Source organism: Peromyscus californicus, unplaced genomic scaffold, assembly GCF_007827085.1.
Source record: "Peromyscus californicus insignis strain IS unplaced genomic scaffold, ASM782708v3 Scaffold_8__1_contigs__length_139910024, whole genome shotgun sequence".
Classification (NCBI taxonomy): domain Eukaryota; kingdom Metazoa; phylum Chordata; class Mammalia; order Rodentia; family Cricetidae; genus Peromyscus; species Peromyscus californicus.
In genome coordinates this window covers 98,308,789-98,333,101 of record NW_026294606.1, presented here as the reverse complement: position 1 = coordinate 98,333,101, position 24,313 = coordinate 98,308,789, and the positions used below count along the sequence as shown (strand labels likewise).

The following is a 24,313-nucleotide window of genomic DNA, read 5'->3' as shown; positions in this document are numbered from 1 at the left end:
CTAAGACAGCATTAACAATTAACAAAGTGTTTACAAAGTATGTCTGAACTCATATATGGAAAGATTTGGAAGCAAATGAATTGCCAGATTTTGCCTAATTATAAAGGGATGTCATCAGAATGTTGGGAAGGACACAAAAATTTGAAAAAGAGACAAAGAACTTAGTAACAATAAGGATACTCCCCAGGTTACAAGTTTTTAACAGAATTCAACTCCTGGTAGCGAGGTTCATGTTTTCTTGTGTGCTGCCAACTGGAACCCCAGCTCCTTTAGGAGCAACTGCTGTGTCTTACCAAGTGGCACTAGCCAATGACATGGCAATTTGCATCTTGAGGACCAGGAGGAGAAATTTCCCTCATGCTTCTCACCTCTCTGATTTCTTTGTGTCTCTGTCCTTTAGGCTTTTTGAAGGGCAAAATAATCGTACCTTTCAGTACTTGAAAATCAAATAAAAGATTTTTTTTGGGGGGGCAGGGTTGAGGAGAGACAGAGTCTCCTGAAGTCTAGGCTGGTCTTGCATTTATATGCTTGCTATTAGTCAAGAATGACCTTGAACTCCTGATCCTCTTGGCTCTGCTTCTCCTGTATTGGAGATACAAGCATGCACCTAATTTATGAGATACTGGGGGTGGAACTCAGGGCCTCATGCATGCTAGGCCAGCACTCCAAATTTAATCAATTAATTCTATGTCCCAAATCCCTTTTGTTGGGTAATACAATGCCATCACACCCGTGTCAGCAGAACACCTTGAAAGGCTCTGCCTGCACTCAACTGGAGCACAACATGTAAGATATTTACCACACGGGCTTAGAATCTTGGTTATCAGCTTAAAAGTTTACAGAACCGACTGTCCTCCTAATAGAAGAGAGCCCAGGCAACAGAACCACCTATTTTTACATGGACCAGGTGTTTGGAACATTGGAGTTTGATCCAGTGGTTCCCTGGTCAGGGGCCAGGCTTTATGGGAAAGGCGGTATTTACGGAACCCAATCGGATCTGTCATGGAGCTAATTCACACCTGCTCAGCCAGCTTTTAGTTAAGCTGCCAACACAGTGGAAAGCAGCCTCTGAGGCCAGCCAAGCCCATCCCTTGCTTGATTATGAAATCAAACACAATAATCTTAACCAATGAAATGGAAACATCTTCCGCCTAATCTCATATGTTATTGTTCAGAGAAGCGTATTGTTTCTAGTTGGCTTGATTCTTCTCCCTCAGTGAGAAATAGCTGTTTATTAAAATAGCTTTGTGGACTCCCCTACTAAAATCCACTTGTCTTCGAAAAATTCCTTATCATTTTGAATCTTTTCAGCCTTCATTTTTAAGTGTATAGTAGTTGGTGGCACAAATAACAACTATCAAAATGATTTGGTAATAAAATGGAGTATTTCTTCCTTGATGTCAAAATACCATCTAATATGACTAGAATAAAAAGTGAATTGAAGCTTACCCAATTTTCCCTACAGGAATCAAAGTTTAAAACATGGCAATTTCAGGGAGAAAATATCAGTTAATGCAAATAGCACACGCATAGGGGTAGACTGTTACTTCACATACACACGATGTAGTCAGCATAGCATGAGTGAGAGTAGTCATTGTGCACCATTGAGCCGTCTACGGCTGCTCATGTTCTCTCACTCTTTTTCCACTTTCCTTATTAACCAAAATCTCTTGATTTCTGCATCATATGTAGTTTTAACTTCCATTTTATGAAGTAAGCAAAAATAACTCTTAAACTCAAGAGGTAGGAAGAAATCACATAGACTTTTGGAACATTAAAACTGTTCCCTCATAGCAGCCGGGCGGTGGTGGCGCACGCCTTTAATCCCAGCACTCGGGAGGCAGAGCCAGGCGGATCTCTGTGAGTTCGAGGCCAGCCTGGACTACCAAGTGAGTTCCAGGAAAGGCGCAAAGCTACACAGAGAAACCCTGTCTCGAAAAACCAAAAAAAAAAAAAACAAAAAACTGTTCCCTCATAGGTGAACCGTGCATTGTAAGGATAATTTTACTTTATTTTTAAGTTAACAATTCTGTAAAACCCTCTTTGCTTCGAGGGAAGGAGGATGGTTAGGAGCATATAACGCTTGAATGCTACTCTCTCTTTCTTTCTCTCTCTCCCCCCGTCCCAGGGAATTGTTCTTACCAAATTTTTGTAAGAAATACAGAGCTAAATTTTATTTGGTTTTTGGCTAGAGAAATGGCTTGGTGTCTAACAGCATATACTGCTCTTCAGAGGACCTTAGTTTGGTTCCCAGCACGTACATCAGGCAGCTGACAACCACCTGTAACTCTAGCTCCAGGGGATCTGATACCCTCTTCTGGCCTCCATGGGTATCTGCTTGTGCATGTGTGCATGCAAGTGCGCGCGCGCGCGCGCGCGCACACACACACACACACACACACACACACACACACACACACACACCGTGCCTACAAAAATCTTAAAAACTTTCAAAGTAGTTTCAACTCTGGAATTTCTTGAATTAATGAATGTTGAAGCTCATAATCATAAATGTGGATAGTACTGGTTAAATACGGAGTACTTAATGCTTTCTTTATATAATCCAGGCTATCTTCAAACTCCTGATTCTCCCAGCTCAGCCACCCAAGTGCTGGACTTATGGGCATGTGCTCTTCCATATGACTTTTCTTGACTTTTTGATTGTTATTATACATGGTTGAAAGGACTTTGCAGGTTATGGCTAAATGAAGGACTTCAGATGGGTTTTCCTGGGTTGTCCATGTTGGCCTCATGTCACCATAAGAATTTTAGGAAGTGAAAGGGGGTGGCAGGAGAATTAGCGAAGGCTTGGTGGTAGATGCCAAGGTCAAGTGCAGGGCCTGAACCCAGCACTGCATGTGGCTTTTGGTTGGTGGAAAAGGAAGGATACTATTGTCTTGAGCCCCCACCAGCAATGTCGCCCCCCAGACACTTGGATTTCAATCCAGTTGAGCTGATTGTGGATTTCTGACATGCAGGGCTGCAGGAAAATAAATAGGCGTCATTTTGAGATATCAAGTTAACAACGTTTTGTTAGGGGAGCAAAGGGTAAATGAATATTATAGCCACTCTCTCTTCCTTGCTCTGCTTCTGTCTTTGGGCTCTGAAGAAAAAGCAATTGTCTATAGAAATTTACTCAAGAAAATTTACATGAACTTAGTAGAAAAGAAGAAAAGGAAGAAGGATAATGAGTTTCTAGTTGGTTTGTATTTTACATAGTTCTGCTTTCCCCCTGGGACTAACTTTTTCTTTTAAATGATTGATTATGTTCCCCTAAATGAACCAGATCTTAGATTTATTTAATTATTTTCTTATTTATATATTTTCTAATTGACTAGCTTTCATTTTTTAAAATTAATTCCCTCCCAGAACTTTGTTTTTCTTATATTTTGTTCTCCCAAGCTGAGTGATTAGTCATTTATTTCCATCATTTATTTTTAAATCAGGTATTTAAGACTTTTGAATCTAGGCTTAGTTAAGCATTTAGTTAAGACTATGAACTAGGCTAGATCTAGCTATTGAATTGAGTTTACAGGATTTAGCAGTAGGAAATGAGTGGCAGAGATCAGGCAAGACCCAGTTTTTCTCATAGACTTATAGACTTAATTTTGAAGCACTTGTTTTGAGAATTTCTCCCTGGAAGGGACTAGGCAATATCTTTCATCCTCCCTTCTTCTAAGGTTCCAATGCTAAAAAAAAGCTCAGTTACACCAAAGTTCCCCTTGAGGAACCAATGAGTTTACTGGACTTATGGAAAAGAGATTATTGACAAGAACATGAGTGACCCCAAAGCAACTTCACTGGAAAGTTCTCAGCCTGCATGGATGATGGCTTCTCTGTAGTCATATAAATCAAGACCTCTCCTTCAAACTCCACATATATAGTGTAGTCCCCCTTCAAGAGTTAAGACCCCAAAGACTTCACGCAATGAAGGTAGAATTGACTACAACTGACTGGGAGGAGAGGCTAGATACCTGGGTGAGTGGGTCAATGGCCTTCCTAGCTCCCTCCATGCTCTTGGATAAGTAGACACAGCTGGTCTTGTGAAGATGGCCATGGTTCTGCTGGAGGATGGTGCTATGAAAAGCAATTCATCACTATCTTTCTAAGAATCTGTCTTACCTCAATGATCATTCCCCAGTGCACACACAGTTAGTGGGCCCCACAGTTTCAACCACATTCTTTTTCCTGACCTCCTGATCTCTAGCGAAGAAACAAACAAACAAAACCATAAGGCCACTCGGTCAAATAGGTCCCCAACCGAAGGTGGAGAGTTTCTAGTTGGAACAGTTACGAGAGGAAAAATACCGTAGGAGAAAGTGAGAAGTGTGCATGTCATCCTCAAGTCCAAAGATTTGTATGTGAGCTGTTGGAGGGAAGAAGTCAATATTTTCCTCACACCTCCAGTGACTTCTGTGCTACCTGCTATGAATACTTTGTTTCCACAAATGTGCTAAATCCATTTATCAAACTAATTTCCAAGGTGGTGCATTCAAGACAAGCATATTAATAACTCCCCAAAAGGATACATTTTTCTTTATTCACTAGAACTGGGGATAGAAGAAAAGAGATACATTATTTTGAGGACCCTGCTCTGTGCTTTCTATATCCTAGGTATTTTATCACATGAAGCTGTCAAGTTGTTCTGTGAAGGATGATTTAATGTGCATTATGGGCAGAAGTATGTCAAGTTGGAGGACTGTGGATCAGACTCTGGGAAGTGCCTGAACAAGCATTTAAAGTTTCTATGGATTCAAAGCCCACATTTCTCAATTCCTGGTGTCTCTTGTGTCATTTCTGTTAAACACACCACTTAACCAAGAGATCAAGAGGGAGCTAGGGAAGATGGCCGAGTAAGTTAAGTGCTTGCCACACAAGTGTGAGGACCTGGGTGATACCCAGATTACATGGGGGGAAAAGAAAAAAAAAAGCAGAGTGTGGTAGTGTGTACTTTTAATCCTGGGGTTGGAGAGACAGAGACAGGCAGATCTCTGGGGGCTCACTGGTCATCTAGACTGGCCTCATTAATGAGACCAGGCCAAGTGAGAAACCCTATCTAAAAAGTCAAGATGGATGACTTCTCAGGAGCCACACATGAGGTTGGCTTCTGGCCTTCACACACAAATACACATAGGTGTAGCCCTACCTATGAACACATATAAACACTATGTGTGTGTATGTGTGTGTGTGTGTGTGTCACACACACACAGAATTAGAGACAAATTTTAATTATGAAGGGTATACACACTCAATATTCTAACAGCAAAAGCAAGTTTACTTCATTGAATTAAAAAAAAAAGCACACACGCAAAACTAAAGATGAGCAAGAAACAAGAAAAAACATTTAAAACAAATAGGTTTGACCACAAGTAAATAAAACGTTACAATTAATTTATGTTAATAAAAACAGTGGAGAAGAATGAAGATTCTCAGACATTGAGAAGAGTGACGACACACGGAAATGTTGCCTGTGTTAACTCTCAGTCACATTTCAGCCAACAGTACACATTGTTCCATTATTTCTTACCTGCCTTACAAGCAAATGAAGTGAGGTGTGTGTGATGGGATGAAAAATGAAGGAATCAAAAAAAAAGAATGAGTGAATTGATACAACCTTTTTGAGGGAAATTGCAATGCATTTCAGCATTCATGTGTATTAAACTATATAGAAATATAAAATATATTTAATTTACTATGTTATGTATTTAAAATACCTCTAAGTGTAAAATATATTTAACTGTGTTATATATTTAAAATATATCTAAATATGTTTTTAAATATATTGAATTTTGATCCACTAATTCTTTTGGGTATCTTTTTTTAATTAAAAACTTCAAACTTATTTTTGAGAACTTCATTTGTGACCACCTCACCTATATCATTTTCACCCCTCTCTCTTTCCCTCCAAATTATCATTGTCACATATGTATGTTTACACAACTTGTGGAGTCCATTTAGTTTTGTGTGCTCATGTGTGCGTACATGTGGAGGGCTGATTACTTGGGATTAGACAACCATGAGGGTCTCATCCCTGGAGGAAAACGTTTCTCCTTCTCTCAGCAGCCATTGCTCACCTGTAGCTCTTCATGCACAGGTGGGTTTGTGTGGAATCTTCTCTGTCCACCTTCTCCAGAATCTTGCCTGCCCACACCATCCCTAACTCCCATGTTGACTATCTATCTTAAATCCATACACAATAAACTACAGAAAAGCTTGCTCCATAATCTTCCTTATTACTTGCTCCATAATGCTCCTCTTATTACTTAGGAGACACAATATTAAATGTTAAAGTTATCTGTCGATGAAAATCTGTGATATACACAGAGCCCTTGAGTGCTGATGTTCAGTTGACTTTAAAACAATTACTTTTCTTCACTCCTTCACCTTTGGTTGCTTTTCTTGGGTGGATTTGTGGGTCTCTTTGTCCTAATATCTAGAATTTAAATAGTTGCTATTAAAACTCCAAAATCAATCAGCCTCTGGCTGTGCTGTCGTTAAAAGTTAACTGCCTTCCCATTAATCCATTAATTTGTGAAGATTAATTGGGAAAGCTCTTTAAAGTAAGGTTGTAACTTGGAGCGCATAAGCCAGTGTTTGCCTCCACAGGAAAGCTTACCCCATTAACACCACAGCGTTAGCAGCCATGAGTAGCGCTTGCCCATCCTTCTGTGGGAGAATGCATAGGGACTTATAGATTGCTGCCTACACGAATTGTTTGGGAAGCATGTCTGTCTTTAGCTAGGCTTGTGCAAACATACTGATAAATATTTACTTGTTTTAAGTTGCAGCAAGATGCTATTTTTTTTTTAATTTAAGCCACTGACTGACAGTTAGAAGCTCATGTTTATCCCATTTAATATATCTAAAACCACTATCCTCAAGTGAATGTTAATTTTCATGTCAAAGTCAAATTAACACCCAGAGAAGCTAAGGAATCTGTAGTTGACTCCCCTCACTAGTGCTTAGTTTTGCTGAGATGTTATTTTAGTAATGACGAGAGGAGGAGATAACCCCGTGTAGCTACTGTTCTGCTAGCTGCAGAGCAAGACTGTAGATCTTGTTCAGTGCAGGTTGCCTCTTCATTTCCCCCAAACCTTTTCCCTTTTCTAAACAGGTCACCTTCTGTTTATTTATGTTTATTTAGAATTGTGTGTATTCCTATGTATCTGTGTGTGGGTGTGTGCACACGAGTGCAGGTGCCCTCCAAAACCAGAGGCATTGGCTTCCCAGGAGCTGGAGTTACAGATGACTGTGAGCCACCTGACATCGGTGCTGGGAACTGAACCAGGGTCCTCTGCAAAAGCAGTGTCTGCTCTTAGCCATGGCGTCAACTTTCCCTTCATCCATTTTTTTCTTTTACTCAAGTACACTAGTCTTTTCATTTTTCTTTAAAACTTATGCTCCCCATCCACCCACCATCACCATGTCACTGCAAAATAGCTGCCTCTGTGTAATCAGCCCACATGGAATTATAGGGAGAAAAGGGTGAGTGTGATATCATAGCCGTTTCTTCAGTCCTAAAACAGACCCATGAAACACCAGCATAAAACATACAGACATTTGTGAAAGCAACAAAACACCGCAATGGATAGGAATTAATTTGCACATTTATTTTAGTAGTTATCCAACTAGCATGGTCCTGGCTGTGGGGCATAGAGAGTGGAGGTTTGAAATCTGCCCCATGTGGTTCTATTCTGTAGCTCAGATGAAACCCTGAAGGTGCCTACTCCAGATAAGACTACCTGGAATGGATTCAAAATAGATATGTATATATGTACATATTCATATAAAAATAGATACATAAAATCTGGAATTGATCACCTTTTAAGCATACTAAACACACTCGGCTCTTAGATGCATCCTCAAGGCAGACTTTAGAAGGATTTTCCTTAGTGTGCCTCATGAGCGCATGGGTGACTACAGCTGAGAAGGTAAGGTGAGGAGAGTTGAGAAGAGCCCGCTGGGGTGGAAAGAAATGCAGACCACCCAAATGAGAACAAGCAGAGGCTGTTTATTCACTGTTTGCTGCAGCAGAGAAGTTAGCTGTTGGCATTGTCACTTGGGTTTGGCAGAGACTCAAAGGCAGGCAAAGAGAATGAGGCTGTACAGTATTAGACACACAGAAGGTTCCAGTGTACCCTGATTAGAGGCCTTGGGCATAGGAAAGTTGTGATCAGGCTAAGTAGAAGCAGGACATCCCACGTGATTGATTGGGAACACATATTTGACTTGGTTTGTACATGCTCTTAAAGTGGAAGCAGAGGAAAATGTTAGGGATCCTGTCTGTTACCTGCCAAGACCTGGCTGTTTGCAGGCACTCCCCGAGGAGCTAATGTTGGCTTCTGGATCTGGTTGCTGAAGCTTCTGTTTCTTCATGTGGGCTGGCCATTGCCCCTCCTCTATCCAGTCAGCTACGGGGTAGACATCAGAGCCATATCAGGTAAAGATGCAGGCCATGTGTCAGGGCAGGGCAGGGGACAGGGCTCTGTCTGATCTAGGGTTTATGGTGAAGGAACCATATTGTTGTGGATGAAATCCTGCCTTGCTCAGGGTACTTTTTGATAGTATACATTAATATAATCGTATACTTGGCCCTTTAAATTAGTTCGTGGTTTCCAATTTCAAGTAGATGAGCTTTCAATAATATAGATTGGAATAAAATTTTTTTTCAAGGATATGGAGTTCTTGAGAAAGATGCCATCCTTAATCCTAAAACTGACAATGGAATGTTTGGTCCAGGTCTGTGAAATTCATTTCTTTGAAGGAATGAAGCTCCAGTGTTTTCAAAGCTCCCTATAAAATGAGTCATCTCTGCCTCTAGGATAAGGGAACTTATCAGATAATCATCTTCCTGCCCCTCTACCCCTCCCATGCCAATCTCCAGTGCATATCCTTATGGCCTGTATGATTCATTAGCAAGGATGCAAATAATTTTGGTAGGTTTTTGGAATAACAGAGAAGGTGGTTATTCAGCAGCAGTTAAGCTGCATGTTTTTGCAAATCAGCCCTGACTTTCTATATTGTATATTTTAGATGACCGATTCTCTTTTAAATAGCGTATTTGTCCCAGAACAGGAGATATAACACTGTGAATCCATTCATTTCTAATGTGTTCTTGGGTGCTTTATTTAACTAGTGTGCCTTATTTTCCCTCAATTGTCCCAGCAGCTAATAGTTTATAGTAGGGTATTTTTCAGGACAAAATTGCCCCCGTATCTAATAGGACAGCATAGGGTATTCGTCAGAACCAAATGAGGTAAGAGATGTTAAACACTGAGAATGTAAACACCCATAATATACACTTATTATCTTGGTTCAGGTAATATTGCAAACAGTTTAAGAAAATTGAATTACTTTTTATTAAAAACTGAACAGCTTTTACTTACTTATGAGAATTATGCATTAAAGCCTTTTGAAAATAAGGGGAAATTACTTTCTATCGAGCTGTATTAAAATATTTTCAATACAGCTTGCACCTTTGTTTGTGAGAGACTATCAGATGTTCTCATACACGCAGCTTGCAAGAGATCTAATTTATCACTGTCTTTTTAATGACAAGGATAAGTTTTTCTCCCATGGAAGGAAAAAATGCTGACTTTTCTGAACTATTGATCTGAAAGCTGAAGTGTTTCTCTCTCTGTCCCTGTACACGCACATGTGTGCTTACGTGCGTGCGTGCGTGCGTGCGTGTGTGTGTGTGTGTGTGTGTGTGTGTGCGTGCATGCAAGCACACACACACACATACACACATTTTCTCTCTGTGTATATAAAAATATCTCAACATAAGTTAGAAAACTTTCTTTCCCATTATAGATATTCTAGCACAATTCATTAACTATCCACATGTAACTGATGTACAGATTTATTTTTTAAACAAGTAGTTCTCAACCTTCCTAATGCTGTGACCCTTTAATACAGTTCCTCATGTTGTGATGACCCCAATTACAAAATTATTTTTGTTGCCACTTCATAATTGTAATTTGTTACTGTTATGAATCATAATGTAAATATCTGTGTGTTCTGATGCTCTTAGGTGATCCCTGTGAAAGGGTCATTTGACCCCCAGAAGGGTCATGACCCCACAGGTTGAGAACCACTGTTTTAAACAACAACAAAAAGACTAAAATCCACAGTTTTACTACTTCCAGCTGATATCATGGTAAAAACACAAATCCTCGTGTAACTTTTAAAAATGCCAAATGATGTGTTATAATTTTGGAAAAGCAGAATAACAAGAGTTTCTCGTTCTAATAGAAATATCTAATAATATCTGAACAAGATCTGCTACCATTTTGAGTTCTGTAAGCTTCCCTAAAATGTTTGGTAACTATATTATTACATTCCACTAGTCAGTGCACCCATCATTTCCCCCCTGTCTTACTATTTCTCACCTATTTACTTTTATTTTTATCAACAACATTACTGGTATGAAGAGACCAGGATGCTATTATGATTTGATATAGTATTTAATAACAAAAACATAATTTTGTGTTAAGCTAAAATAACCTGTTATTTCAGTGTTCCACACTTCCTGCCTTCAATGCATATATACCAGTGTATCCTGAAAGATCTTTATTCAAATGCAAAAGAGCTGCAAATTAGAGTTTTACCCATGCTGAAACAGGAGAGGAAGCTGGAGATGCCCAGCTGAGGCTGCTCCAGCAGAAAGCTGGGTTTTGAATGTGGGATGCTGTTTTCCAACTTCAGTACCATTGGAGTTTGGGAAGAAAACTGTACTGTAGAGTGATGCCCTACATATTATACAGTGTGCAGCAGATCATCTCTGTCCCTGATCTACAGGTTGCCAGGAGTAGCCTGCCTCGAAGTGTTACCCAGGGCTACAGTTCTTTCTGGTTGAGAATCTTTGAGCTGAAACACTGTCCTTCAGTGTCATCAGTCCAGAATTCTCATTTTGCTATGGCAATCTGAAAAAAAAAAAAAAAAGCAGTCTCTGGAATGAAACTCGCAGGAGGCCTATATGCAATCTATAATTCCATTCCATTAATACTCACAGGGAAATGTCCCGTTTAGTCATCTCAGACTCATCACTGCTGCCCACTGCTTCCTCCCTTGAGGTCACAACTATTGAAGATCAAAAGTGTAATAAACAAATAGCTGGGGACCCCTGAGCTTGAGAGAACAACTTCTCCAGACATGTTTTACTGATGCTGCCACGGTGCTCCACAACATCCAGACCGTGAAAACTGAAGAAATGGTCTTTATAATTATGGTGTTCTTATGTACTTGATTTCCTGCTCCAGCTTGATTTCTAAATATCACCATTCTACTACGGTAAGATAAGAAAGTGAGCCAAGCTTCGTGCCTCAAAGACTTCACTGATAAGTTGTTAATATTAATATCTCAATGGGGAAAATAAAGGCCAGTTATTATGTGTGAAATGATCTAAGTTCTCAGGAAGAGTATGCACTATGTTACAGTTAGTGGGAGAAGAATGACTAAAACCCTCTATTGCTAGGAAAACTCACAGCATCTTATAGAAGGATTTGTAGGCTTGTGGTAAAGAATAGTGCCACTCATGTGAAGGTCGACTGGAACTTGACCCAACCTCAGAGCTCCCCACTCACACCTTCCATGATCCACCTCTCATGTTGCCTGTCCCTTTCCCCACAAATGGGAGAAATTCCCCCTCTCTTATTTCAATCCTGTTCTTTAAAAACTGAAGGTGGAGCAATATGGATTCTCAATTTACAGTTGACAAAAACAAATGGGCAATAAATATATACCTTCCAGAGTGACTGCAGCAGAGATGCATTCTACATTCACAGGATCGATTCTGATCTGCATAATTGATTTGAGAAGCAGTTAAACAGCCCCTTGAATCACACAACTGCATACTGATAATGACCCAAAAAGCAGGCAGTTTTAGCGAATACACACACACACACACACACACACACACACACACACACACACACACACACCCTGTCCCCACGTATATATAATGCACTTCTGTGTGTACAAGCACATACACACTTTAGCTCCCATAGTGTACCAAAGCATTCTGGTTGTTGCTTGTTTAATTGGGTACAATCACCCACCCCCTCCAACACTCCATGGGTTGTAAATCTTTAAATGTCTACACCCCTTAATACTTGAGTTAACAACTAGATTGGCTGGTATTAGCACTTAAGGTAATCAATAGACATGCAAGAACCCATCTTCCTTAAGAGTCGGATAGAGAATTTAAGGTACAAAAGAGGAAAAAGTAAGCTTTACATGAAAATGAGATAAGGAACTAAGTAGGGCCTGGGAATGTGGCTCAGTTGGTAGAGTGCTTGCCTTGCATGCTTGAGGCCATGGTTTTGATTTCTAATACTGAGTAAAACCCCAAAGAACAAACCAACAAACCCCAAAAGAACGCAAGAAACACAAGGCGACATTAGGTAAATTCTTGCGAAAGTCATTCAAGAGCAAGCTATGTTCAGGCAGAAAGAACTCTGCAACATTTCAGGTGAATACAGATAATTTTTGAATTAATTTAAATTAAATTACTGTCAAAGAAAACATTCAAAGCAATAACCCTGCATGCTTTTAAATTACCAAGATATGTAAAAATACTAACTACGAACTTTTTTTCTGATTAAAGCAGAAGTGAGAATAACTTCTTAAATCGAAAAAGTAAAGCACTGTAAAGCTCATACAGAGCAAATTAAGCATGTATCATTATCAAAGCAAACATTATTCCTGTATTAGTCTTTGTACTTTGCTTTTTAATAGTAAAACAGCAATATAAGTGGGGCTGGAGAGCTAGATGGGTTTGTAACATTCTTGCCAAACAAGCTTGAGGATCTGTGTTTGATCCCTCAAAACTGCCTACAAAAGATGGGTATGCGGACAAGCACTTGTAATCCCATCACCGGGGACATAGAAACAGGTTGAACATTATGACTAGCTGTCCAGGCTTCATCATTAACCCCCAGACCAGTGAGACCCCTGGGTTGGCCTCTGGCCTCCACATTCATGCAAACACCCATACATATGTGCCCCCTCCCATGATTTTGCACACAGAGAACAGTCTATGTGATATACATTTAAGATAAATAAACGGAGACTTGTTTCTACTTTAATAGTGCCTAAGATCCACACAGGTATATGCATAGATGCCAAGGCTTATATATTTTTAAAGCATTGTAACAAAATGGAATTTTTGGAAGGTGCTATTAACACCCAGACTTTGACCTTTAGTGACTTCATCCTGGGCACTTTCTTCTCATTTTGAGTCTACCCCAGAGGTACAAACAAATCCTGAAGTTTTGCAGTTTCATTCCTTTTCTTAAAATCATTGGAATGACAAGTCATGTGTGCTTCCAAAAAACATATTGTTTAGCTTTGCATTTTAAAATTTCCCAAACTAACAGATACGCTATGCTGTTACAACTCGATTTGTTCCACTACAATTATACTTCTATGAGCTAACCTTTTGGTATTACTCTAGTTCCTTTTCATGGAGGACTATTACTTTACTGTGAACCGTGCCATCGTTGTCTTTTCTTTGGTTGCTACATGTGGGTTGTGAGTGGTCCTTTGCTGTTATGAGTGATGCATGTGCCTCTGGGTGCAGAGATGCTTGTATCTGCAGCTCAGTCAGTAGTGTCCAGCTTTGTTCGTTCGACGGGAAATGAAAACTACTAGCATTTGTATATTACTCTTGTGGTATTCAAGAGGCCACCCGAGACTGTTGCTCTTCATGGGTAAGCCATTCCCAGAAGCACTTGCTTCTTAATGGAATCGGTGGAGTCTGGGACATGCTGAAGTTCAAATTTACAAGCTCATGGCCAGTTGTTTCTATAAGTAGTTGCTCATGGTGCTTTCTCATAAGTAGTATGGAGGGACTCCCCCAGACCAACTTTTTGGACCCCATACAGTTTGTCCATTCACTGCTTATAAAGAAGTATCTACTTGTAGTTCTGGTGTTTATTAAGTTTGTGTGTCAATCAATGTGCATGGTTTCTGTGCTCAAGGTCTCTGGCCAAGCCTCAAACTGCTTTTCTAGTGTGTTTTCTAACTAAGTAGAAGGTGTTTTTATTTTTCCTCATTAAAATGTTTTCTATATTCAGGCTACTTATTATATCTTGGATTGTGCTTCTTTTTATATAATTCTTTCAGATACATTTATTTTCATGTATTTCTTTCATATGTTCTACAAAATTCTGAATATTTCAACAAACTTTTATGTGCTTATAGAAGCATCTATGTCTCATTTGTTTCTTTTATGTGAGCTTTATACATTTTGTGATTCTTTTTCTTCACTGTATAGTGTATTTTAGAAACCATCAATTCTTTTTGTTCTGTGGTACTAGAGATTGAACCCAGGGTCTTCCACATGCTAGGCAAGCCCCCTACCACTTTGCCAGATGCCCAGCTTTTGCTCTGCTTTTGTAAATAATTTGAGATAGGGTCTTACTAATTTGACTACGTTTCCTTGAGTTCACTTCCTAGCCCAGCTAGGATTTGACCTTGAGATCTTTATGTAGCATGCCCCTGTGTTCCTGGGATGACAAGTGTGTACCACCAAGCCACAAAATTCCTACATTTAAATGTATTTAAATTTATACATCTCTCTGCTCATCAAAAAAATTCTTTTTAAAGCAAATCTTTTGATCTTAGCATATTTTATTTTATAATTTCTATAGTGTCTTCCTTCTGTGTTTTTACAATCTCTCATCTATCTGTTATTTTTCCACTGTTACTGAGCTTGACAGACTTTCAGCAGCATACTGCCTGTATGATAGGCATATTTCTATAGAATCCAGGTCTCTCTGTTTACTTATTTGAGACAGGGTTTCATGCAGCCCAGGATGGTTTTGAACTCACTGTATGTCTGGGGATGACCTTAAACTCCTGATTATCCGGCACCTTCCTGCTGAGTGCTAGGATTACAGACACGTGCCACCATGCATGGCTTAGATCCTAGTTTTGATGTTGTGTTTATTTGTTGTGTCTATTGATTTGAAGAGAACTGTCAGCTCTGTGCTCACTGGAACGTGGCATTTTCCCTCCTGGCAGATGACTGTGATGAGCCCCTGGTGTCTGCCTTGCCTCCGGCATCCTTCAGCAGTTCTTCTGAGCTCTCCAGCAGTCATGGTCCTGGATTTGCAAGGTTGAATCGAAGAGATGGTAAGTCTGCTCTTCCCCAAACCCTTTGGCTCATGATGAATCTTGTTAATTTTCCATTTTTTAAATAAAATCATTGCAAGTGATACGCTGTGAAAAGAAGTATAAGTCTAAATAGGCCAATGGTAATAATGTAGAAGTTTATGACACTGGCTTCCATTCAGGAAAGGCAAAGAAATACATCCTACCTGAAAACTCTATACCATCATTTTAACACCCAAAGAATTTAGTTTTTTCAATCTGGTAAGATTTTTATGTATCTTGTAAAGAAAAAAATTTTGCAATGATTTGCAGTCATTATGGATACAGGAATGATGGGAACTTAATTGGCTTCCTATTTCAAGTTAAAGAAGTCTGCAAGAAGTAATTTTAAAGCACACTGCATATTTAAAAATAGTAATCCCTCAGTTTGTTTAATTCTCGATGTGGTTGACATGGTTTTCTCTGCTGTTGAGGATCAAGAGCTTCATAAAGCTTTTCTGCCCCTTGAGGAATACTCAGTTCTGGTTGTTTATTGTTTCTTTGGTTGGGCTCAGTGGCTTGCTTATGATTCAGGGAAAGAGAAGACAAATAAAGACAATTCACTTGCAGGAGATATGAGAGCACACCATACCAAACAACCATATGCTAATGACTATCACTGGGGTTACATTCTTTAAAATATTGGGGTGAAAGACATCAGCACAAAGATTGAAGGGGCACACTGACAAACACGAGGCCATTTCAACAGACAGAAAAGCAGACTTCCAACATCTCATGTTATCAAGAACACACTTTGCTTGTGTTATCTTCTCTCCCACCAGCCTGCAAAATCTATTCCTTGCTGTTATTACTCTGCTTGGTGCTGCTGTTGCTTAATGCTTGAGTTTCAGTATGGGGAATGTGGACATACATAACAGTGAGTGAGTGTATGTGTGTGTGTGTGTGTGTGTGTGTGTGTGTGTGTGTGTGTGTGTGTGTGTGTTGTCATCTGGTACACGCTATACATCACTCAGTTCCAATGACTATAAATATGTTTGCATGATCCTTTGACACAGTTTTAAGCTTTTTGACATGGTTAAAAATCTCAAACTATTTGAGGTGTGCACTTTGTTGTGTTTCTATGACTGAACATATCAATGGAGGAGAACACTGAGATCTTTGTATCCAATGGGAGACATGAAGGCCCTTGGATCTGATCATGCTTCTCTGTTCCTTATAAGTACCTTGTAGTCAGAGATTCTTATTTGTGATTCTGGATCTCTGACTGCGTAAGCACCAGACTCTCTTTGCTCTCTGGGAGACATTCTAGATCTTTCACCAAGTCTCTCCTAGCAGGGCTACCATTTCTACAACGCTCTAATTTGAAGTCAAAGTCTCTACCTTGTGCCTTTACAAGGAAAGCAGAGTTTAACATTAACTGCCCTTCCCTTAAATCTTCAAAGCCTTCACAGAATGGGGTCCCCCCAAAAAGAAACAAAATTTAATTTATCTATGAAGCTTTGTTTCATTTTTGAGGCCCAATAAATCCCAGAATTATATTTTATTAATTGGATGCAATCATAGTTTTCATTAATTTATATACTCAACAGGAATCTCCATCGGTGGGACTCATTTTCATTCTTAATTTATTTCTATGGCTCTTGCTGAAACACAATATCAAACTTCATGAATCTCATTTGCATGTTAATGAAACTAAGAAACAAAACAGGATCATTTTAATTATCTCTTGCTGGTTGTCAACCTACTTGATTACATTTTTCTTTTTTTTATTTAGATTTGCTTTTTTTCACCTATTAATTACATGAAGTGTTCATAAAGGAATGTCAGATTTTGAGTGATTTATTAAAGGCTATATATTACTTATTTTATTTAAACACTCCTTCTAGTATTTAGCTCAGGTTGGGAGAGGTGTTCAGCCAAGCTACTAGGTCATGTATAAGTAGATGAAACCAACAGATAAAAATCCCAGTATTAGCTGGGTGGTGGTGGCACATGCCTTAAATCCCAGCACTTGGGAGACAGAGCCAGGTGGATCTCTGTGAGTTTGAGGCCAGCCTGGTCTATAGAGCAAGATCTAGGACAGGTACTAAAACTAGACAGAGAAACCCTGTCTCCAAAAAATAAAATAAATAAATAAATAAAAAATCCCAGTATTTTTGATAGACAGAAATCTTTTCTGAGGAATCAGAAGATTTGGTGAAGAAAGGTCAGGCAGGGAATGAGAAACAACCCATATGGTGTCCAGCTGTGGGTGAGAAATACTATGGATTTTACTGAGTAGATGAGTAGGATCCTGACAGGAGAGTCAGGGCTGAACTGTCTCCTCCAAAAGGATACCCTGAAACCTGAATGTTGATACCTGAGAGTGTGATTTACTTCATCCGGTCATAGGATTTTATGAGATGCAATGAAGCTAAAATGAGATTTTTACCAGGTTGCGACAGGCTCTAAAACCACTGGCTGGAATGCGCATAAGGAAAGTGGGATTTGGAGATGCACAGAGCCTTCGAGCACATGCGGTGACAGAAGCTAAAAGCAGAGTAGTGCAGCTCTAAACCAAAACTTGTCGAGGAGTGCAGATGCTAGAAAGTGGCAAGGTAGCGTTTGTACCTAGATCCTACAGAAAGTTCACAGTTTTGAGGAATAGAGTGCAAAAATTAATGTAAAGTTACACAAAAACACAACCAATCACTGCTGATACTGGAATCAAAGCACAGTCAAATCTCTCCCTATTTGGTGTGATGTTTCCTCCTAACTTATTGTTTTGCTTTCAGCCCTTTCCCTCAACAATGGTAAGAGAATACTAAGCAGGCCGGGTTTTAAATTATATTCTGTGTTGAGAATTGGGATGAAATCTCCTATCATTTCACTCTGTCCCACTAGGAATATAAAGCATCCTTTCACCACTGTATCCACACTGTATGTGCTACCTGCTCATTAGTAACTTAGTAGTTATGTTGGTTATCAAGTAGCCTGTATGTAGTAGCCTAGGGCCACATCTCAATGCCTACATCATTCACATCATTTCACCTCAATGCCAGTATTATTTACATCATTTTATTGAAAATCATGTAGGCACATATCCCCCCACATCAAATAAGAAAAGGATGGTGTCCTATCATGAGCTAGTTTGAATGGCAGAGAGAGATCATACTCACACAACTGATACATTGCTATCATTGTTTTCTTTTGTTACAAGTTATTGTTGTTACTCTTCTCCTGTGCCAAATTTATGAACTAAATGTATCACATACATGTATACATAAGAAAAAAACACATTGTACACAAACACTTGTATTATCAGTGATTCAGGCATCCACTGGGTCTTTGGAGTACAAGCATTGGTAAATGCTGTATAACAGTTACCAATTAGTGGAGTACAGTGACATTTTAATTTTAATAGAATAGTTAGAGTTAAGCATGCCCCGACTTTATGGTTATCAATCTAGAGTCCTCACAGGTTCTGGTGTATCATATGAAACCCCATGAATGTCCTTAGACACATTTTGTAGCAATGTTCTATTGTTTCTTAGGCTGAGATAGAATGCAAATGCAAGTCTTTATTTTCATGTCCTTAAAAACCTTAAAATGGGTTCATTGGAAACCAGTCGATTTGCGAATATATCTAAAATAACAAGCAATGAAGAAAATGATTGTGTGCAGCAGAAAGAAAGTATTTAAATATGGGATGTAAACACATGCGTGGTGCTGAAGTACATCAAATTGCTTCATGAACTTGCTCTAATCTAGCCTGTAAAGTCAGGATACTTCCTATTGCTAAAAGAGGAATATTTGTTTATGCTTCTCCATTGTCAATTTTCTTTCCATAACTAAGTCCTTCTGCTCTAAATAAGCAGCATTTTCTCATCCCTGTAGGATTTGTTGTTAAAATCAAACATCTGTCTGTAGAGAAATTATTTATGTGGTGGATTGACAGAGGTAGCTCCCATTCTCTGTATAGTCTAGGATGGATTAGTCTAACACCCACTGCAGAACTGTGTGGCCATTCTTTCTGCGCTACATCACTGCGCTTATTCAAATAAAACTTACTATGTTTAAGTAAAGGCCCTTAAGTTCAGTTTTCAAGGTATTCATGACACACATCAGTGCTTAAGAAGAGAGGTCCCCTGAGATATTTTCAAATAATCAGTGCTTCTTGTTGTTAAAGGTGTGGCATAAAAATCCTTTATAATTGTTAAGTCTGAAATGATAATATTAATATATTTAGTAGCTGAGGCTACTATTTAGATGACAGCTGATAAATTATAAATGAATTATGCACAGTGGAATAATTTGAAGCCTAAGGGAAGGGGAGCCTCAGCACAGATGGTGTGAGTATGGAATGCACCTGAGGTCATGTGGCCATGAACTTCAGTGGCTGAGTTTGATGCAGAATGAAAGATATTGTAGTATTGTATCATGTACCAACTTCTTCCCCATCACCCCAGAATCTAACACGCCAAGAAAGGCTTTGGCATATGGAGCTGTAAGGATTTTACACCTTCAGGCTGATCCAGGTTCTGTCACATGACATCTTAGTGGTTATGCCTAATTTTTCTGCCCTGTGCTCTAATTACCTCTAGTATGGACCCTTCCCCCTCCTCTCTCTCCTGTCCTTTCTTTCCACTCCCTTCTCTTTCCCTCCTTCCCTCATTCATGTTCCTCCCCCTCCCCTCTTCTTCCCCTCCTCTCCCCTCTCATTCCATTTCCTTGAAATCATACTTACAGCTCACAATGCTGAGATCCAAGCACTTAAATCCAACTAAATCCCTGAATGTTTGGACCACAAGTTCCCTTACAGTCACAGGACACAGAGCTGAGTATCTGAACTTCAGCTCTCCACCTTGCATCTCTCTTTCTAACTTTCTCCTGAGGATAATAAAATTTTAGGTGAAGAGCATCTGTTATTAGACACTCCGAGATTGATTTACTCTTCTTGGGTTTAAATCACTGCTACCTCTTATTCACTTAAGAATGGGGAAGATATTTAGCCTCTGTTCTTTAATTTCCTATCGGAGGAATAGGGTTAACAGTGTCGCAGTATTAGTGAGATTGGCCTTGTTGAAAATGATGGTAGTGCAGATGTATGGTCAAATGGATTTCAGAAACACAGGCTGGAGTAATGTTAACCAGTTTCAAAGTGGAGTCAATCAATAAATCTCATTTTAACAAACTTACCAAGACCAAATATATACACTATTATATACAAGGTAATCTCAGGAAATACAGATGTCCACATAAGTCTTTTTCCTTCTAGGAGGGACCAACTTGTTCCTGATTAATTATCAAGCAGTGTCAGAGAATCATACATACATTTTCTTTGTTTTTTAAAATGAGACTGAAGAAAAGATAGAACATTCCTTCCTGTGTATCTTTGGTCAGAGTCTATCAGCTTGGGTGATGTGATGACTTAATTTAAAATAATTTTTTTCTTTTCTTTTTTTTTAAAAGAAGCAATTGAATTGGCTTATGAATTAAAAACCTTACTAAGAGATTCACACTTTGATGAAAGTTTGGAGAATGAATTCTGAGATCAATTTTATGGTCTGTGGTATGTCACTTATGCTTATAGATTATATTTTATACACTGGCCTTGAGAAGGTGAAATAGGATGAATGAAGATTTACATCTTTTATATCTTGATATGCCCATATCCTTTATTCACTAAAGCAAAGGAAAAATTATGTATGTATGTATGTATGTATGTATGTATGTATGTATGTATGTATCTATCTATCTATCTATCTATCTATCTATCTATCTATCTATCTATCTATCTATATTTACTTCTATTCTTGTAGTGGTTCATTTGAATGAGCACCAGAGATGACTGTCTTGTGACCATTTGATGTCCTGTGGGATTCACACACTGCTGTTTCTTCCTGGTCTCCTTCTGTAAGGACGTGCTCACCCCATTCTCACCTCACCCCACCTTGGTGCCAGTTTTTTTCTTTTCTTCTCTTGTCCTTTTCTGCCCGGAAGCACACATTCTCTAGCTCTAAATCAACCCCATAATTCCATCTGAGCAGATGTGTCAAGTTGCCAATCCAAGTAATTTATGCTGAGACAAAGCTCTGGCTTGGGAATCCAGAACACTACACTATGGCAGTAAATCCTGGGTGGCCTTGGGAATGACATCAGCTCTCTCTTTCCCTCTTTCCTATAAAAGTATGAGACTGGGTTTGAGGGTCTCTATATTCTAAAACAATGTGCACTGTGTGTGCTTGGGGTATGGGTGTGCATTTGTTCATGTATGTGTGCATATGTGTGTGCACGTGGTGTGGTGGTCAGAGGTCAAATGCTGGTTGTCTTCCTCAATCACTCTCCAGTTTATTTTTCTGAAAGGATGTCTCTCACTGGGATCCAGAGCTAACAGAGATTTGGCTAGAATGGTTGACCAGTAAACCCAGACATCCTCTGGTCTCTGCCTTCCAGCTCTGGGATTATTGATAGGTGCTATTGCACCTGGATTTTTACTTAGGTGCTGAGGATCCTGACTGAGGTCTGCATGCTTGTGAGTGAACACTTTAGGAACAGAGTCTTTCCCCAGCCCCAAGTGTACTTTTTTATCTTTAATTTATACCAATGCATTTATTTAACAATAGAAATAGCATTCATTTAACAATAGAAATCTTTGAATCAGAGTGAGAAATAGGAAATTAAGAAGATGAGAGAGGAATTCCTTAAAGCAGATTGTCCTTCTCAGTCCCTTCAAATTGGGAGACACAGGATGCTCCTGGCTTAGGAGATGCCTTCAACTTCCATAAGATGAAGACATTCAAGGTATAAGTATGATCGCACTCAAACTGATACAGTGGCTCAAGTTTGTTCAATTAAAATATATTCATGAAGCTGATAGTCACCAGTGTATGATTTGTGTTCTTTTAGTGCATGTCGTGTGTGTGTGTGTGTGTGTGTATGTGTGTGTGTGTGTGTGTGTGTGTGTGTGTGTGTGTGTGTGTGTGTGTGTGTGTTCGTGTGTCTGTGCGGGTTAGTGCACATGATGCAGGCATCCACAGAAACCAGAAGAAGGCATCAGGTCCCCTGGACCTGGAATTACCACAAACTGTGAGCTACCTAATGTGGGTGCTGGCAACTGAACCCTGGTCCTCAGTACAAGCATCGAGTGCCCTGAAACACTGATATGTCTGTCCAGCCCATTTGTCACTTTGGCCAGTAGTGAGGAGGGATATTTCATGTGGGTGGACTTTGGGTTAGGTTCTCTCAGGGGCACAGCTGGAGCTGTGGTACAAAGTATGAAGTTGTCAGGGCATAGCTGTGGGAAGAAAATGGAAAGCTCATGGGCAAAGCAGGGCATCGGTGGGTAAGGGACCCTCCAATTTCCAGAGAAGACCCAGGCAGATTGGGTCTATCAGCCAAGGGATAGATAAGACATAACTATCCTTTGATAGATTTTACTTAAGCCTTTGTTCTGCCCCAAAGTCAAAGGTGCCAATTTTAACAGGTGTCTAGTTTTGGGGAAGTACTAATTTAGAAAAGTTAGGATTCATTTAGGCTGCTATAACAAAATAGCAGATTAGGCAGATCGGACAATAGACATTGATTTCCCATAATTCCAAGGTTTGGAAGTGCAAGATCAAAGAGGGAGCAGATTTATTTCATGAGGGCCTTGTTCCTAACTTCCTATTGGTCGCCTTCTCTGGATGCAAGCATGCGGGAAGAGCACCATCTCTCCATCTTCTGCTAGTTATGAGGGTATTAAGCACATCATGAGTGTCCCACCCTCCTACTCTCATCTAAATCTAATTACCTCCTAAAATCTCATCTCCAACTGCTATAATATTGATGGCCAGGACTTCAAGACATGGATTATACAAGGAAACAAATACTTAAATCATATTACTTAGCTGTATTAATAGAAACACATGAACCAAACAGAAAATGTAAACAACTTCATCTGTCTTAGAAAAACCCAGCAAACCTGTCTTTCTTGGCAGTAGTCCTTGAGAGAAAGGGAATGCTGTCTAGTGGCCCAACTATTTTCCATACCAACTAATAAAGTATTAAATACATGAAGGACTAGTAGAAATACATAAAATAAATTGAAATGCAGACCGTAGTTGAGTTTATTATTAAGGTGACTCTCTGCCTAGTTATTTAATATGCAAGCTAGGAAAACTGATGAAATTACAGAGGATTGACATAACAAAATTAATAAATTTAGTAAAATAGGCCAATGTGATTTATGTTTATATAGTGTTTCCAACAACTGGAGAACACACATTCTTATCATGTATACCTAGGCTATTCATCTAAATTTATGTGGTGTCATAAAGAATAGTGTTTCAATAAATCTCAAAGGGTGGAAATCATGGGGAATAAGTGTCCTGGCTACAGTGGAATTACCTGGAAATCATTAATTAAAAAATACTTAAAATCCAGGAAGGTGTGGAATTTAATTATCACACTCCTCGTACAGTACTCTCAATGGAGTTTAGCAATCGTTTTTGCTCAATGATGACAACTCACAATAAGTCCAACTTGTGAGGTACCGCTTAGACCAAAGCTGATATCCTTAACTGCAAGTGTTACAGAAGAAAGAAGGTTAAATATGAAGAACCTATCCAAGTAGCCATGTAAAGAAATTAAAAGAAAAATGTCTAACAGATTAAATAAAAAATAATAAGAGAAGGTGGGTTGGGGAGAGAGCTCAGTGGCAAAGGGTACTTGCTGCTCTTCTAGAGAATCTTGAGTTTTGTTCCCAGCACCCACACTAGGCAGCTCATAACCTCTAACGCCAGTTCCAGGGGATCCAATGCCCTCTTTTGGCTTCATACATTCACATACAAACAAAAAGTAAATAAGACTGAGAAATTTGAAAAACATAGCCACATAAAATCGCATTCAAAAAATAACAGTAAAAGAAATCCTCTGTCTCTAGAAGAGAATAGGTCCATAATTAAAATGTTCCAACAAAGAGAACTCCAGGTTAGCAAGTGTTCAAATGGGAATTCTTCCAAACACATTTAAGACAGATCTGACATTCTCTCTCAGAGAAAGGAAAAAAAGTCAAAATCCTCCTAACTCATTCTATGAGGCCAGAATAACCTTGGTACCCAGCCCTGTCAAGGACAAACAAGAAAGGAAAATTAAAAGCCACTCTTGCTCATGAATATAAATGCAAAATACTCTAAACAAAATATTAGCATACATGTGTGAAGAGACTCAGCCTGAG

General features: G+C 39.2%; 1 protein-coding gene across 1 annotated transcript in view; it reads left to right on the top strand.

Moving 5' to 3' along the window:
• The window catches only part of Cntnap4 (contactin associated protein family member 4), a 303,767-nt gene that overhangs the window by 28,776 nt on the left and 250,678 nt on the right, over positions 1 to 24,313 (top strand). Inside the window, exon 2 of the mRNA XM_052727282.1 lies at positions 15,028 to 15,138. Within this exon, the coding sequence (XP_052583242.1) occupies positions 15,028 to 15,138 (111 nt within the window). The remainder of the gene's footprint in view (positions 1 to 15,027; positions 15,139 to 24,313) is intronic.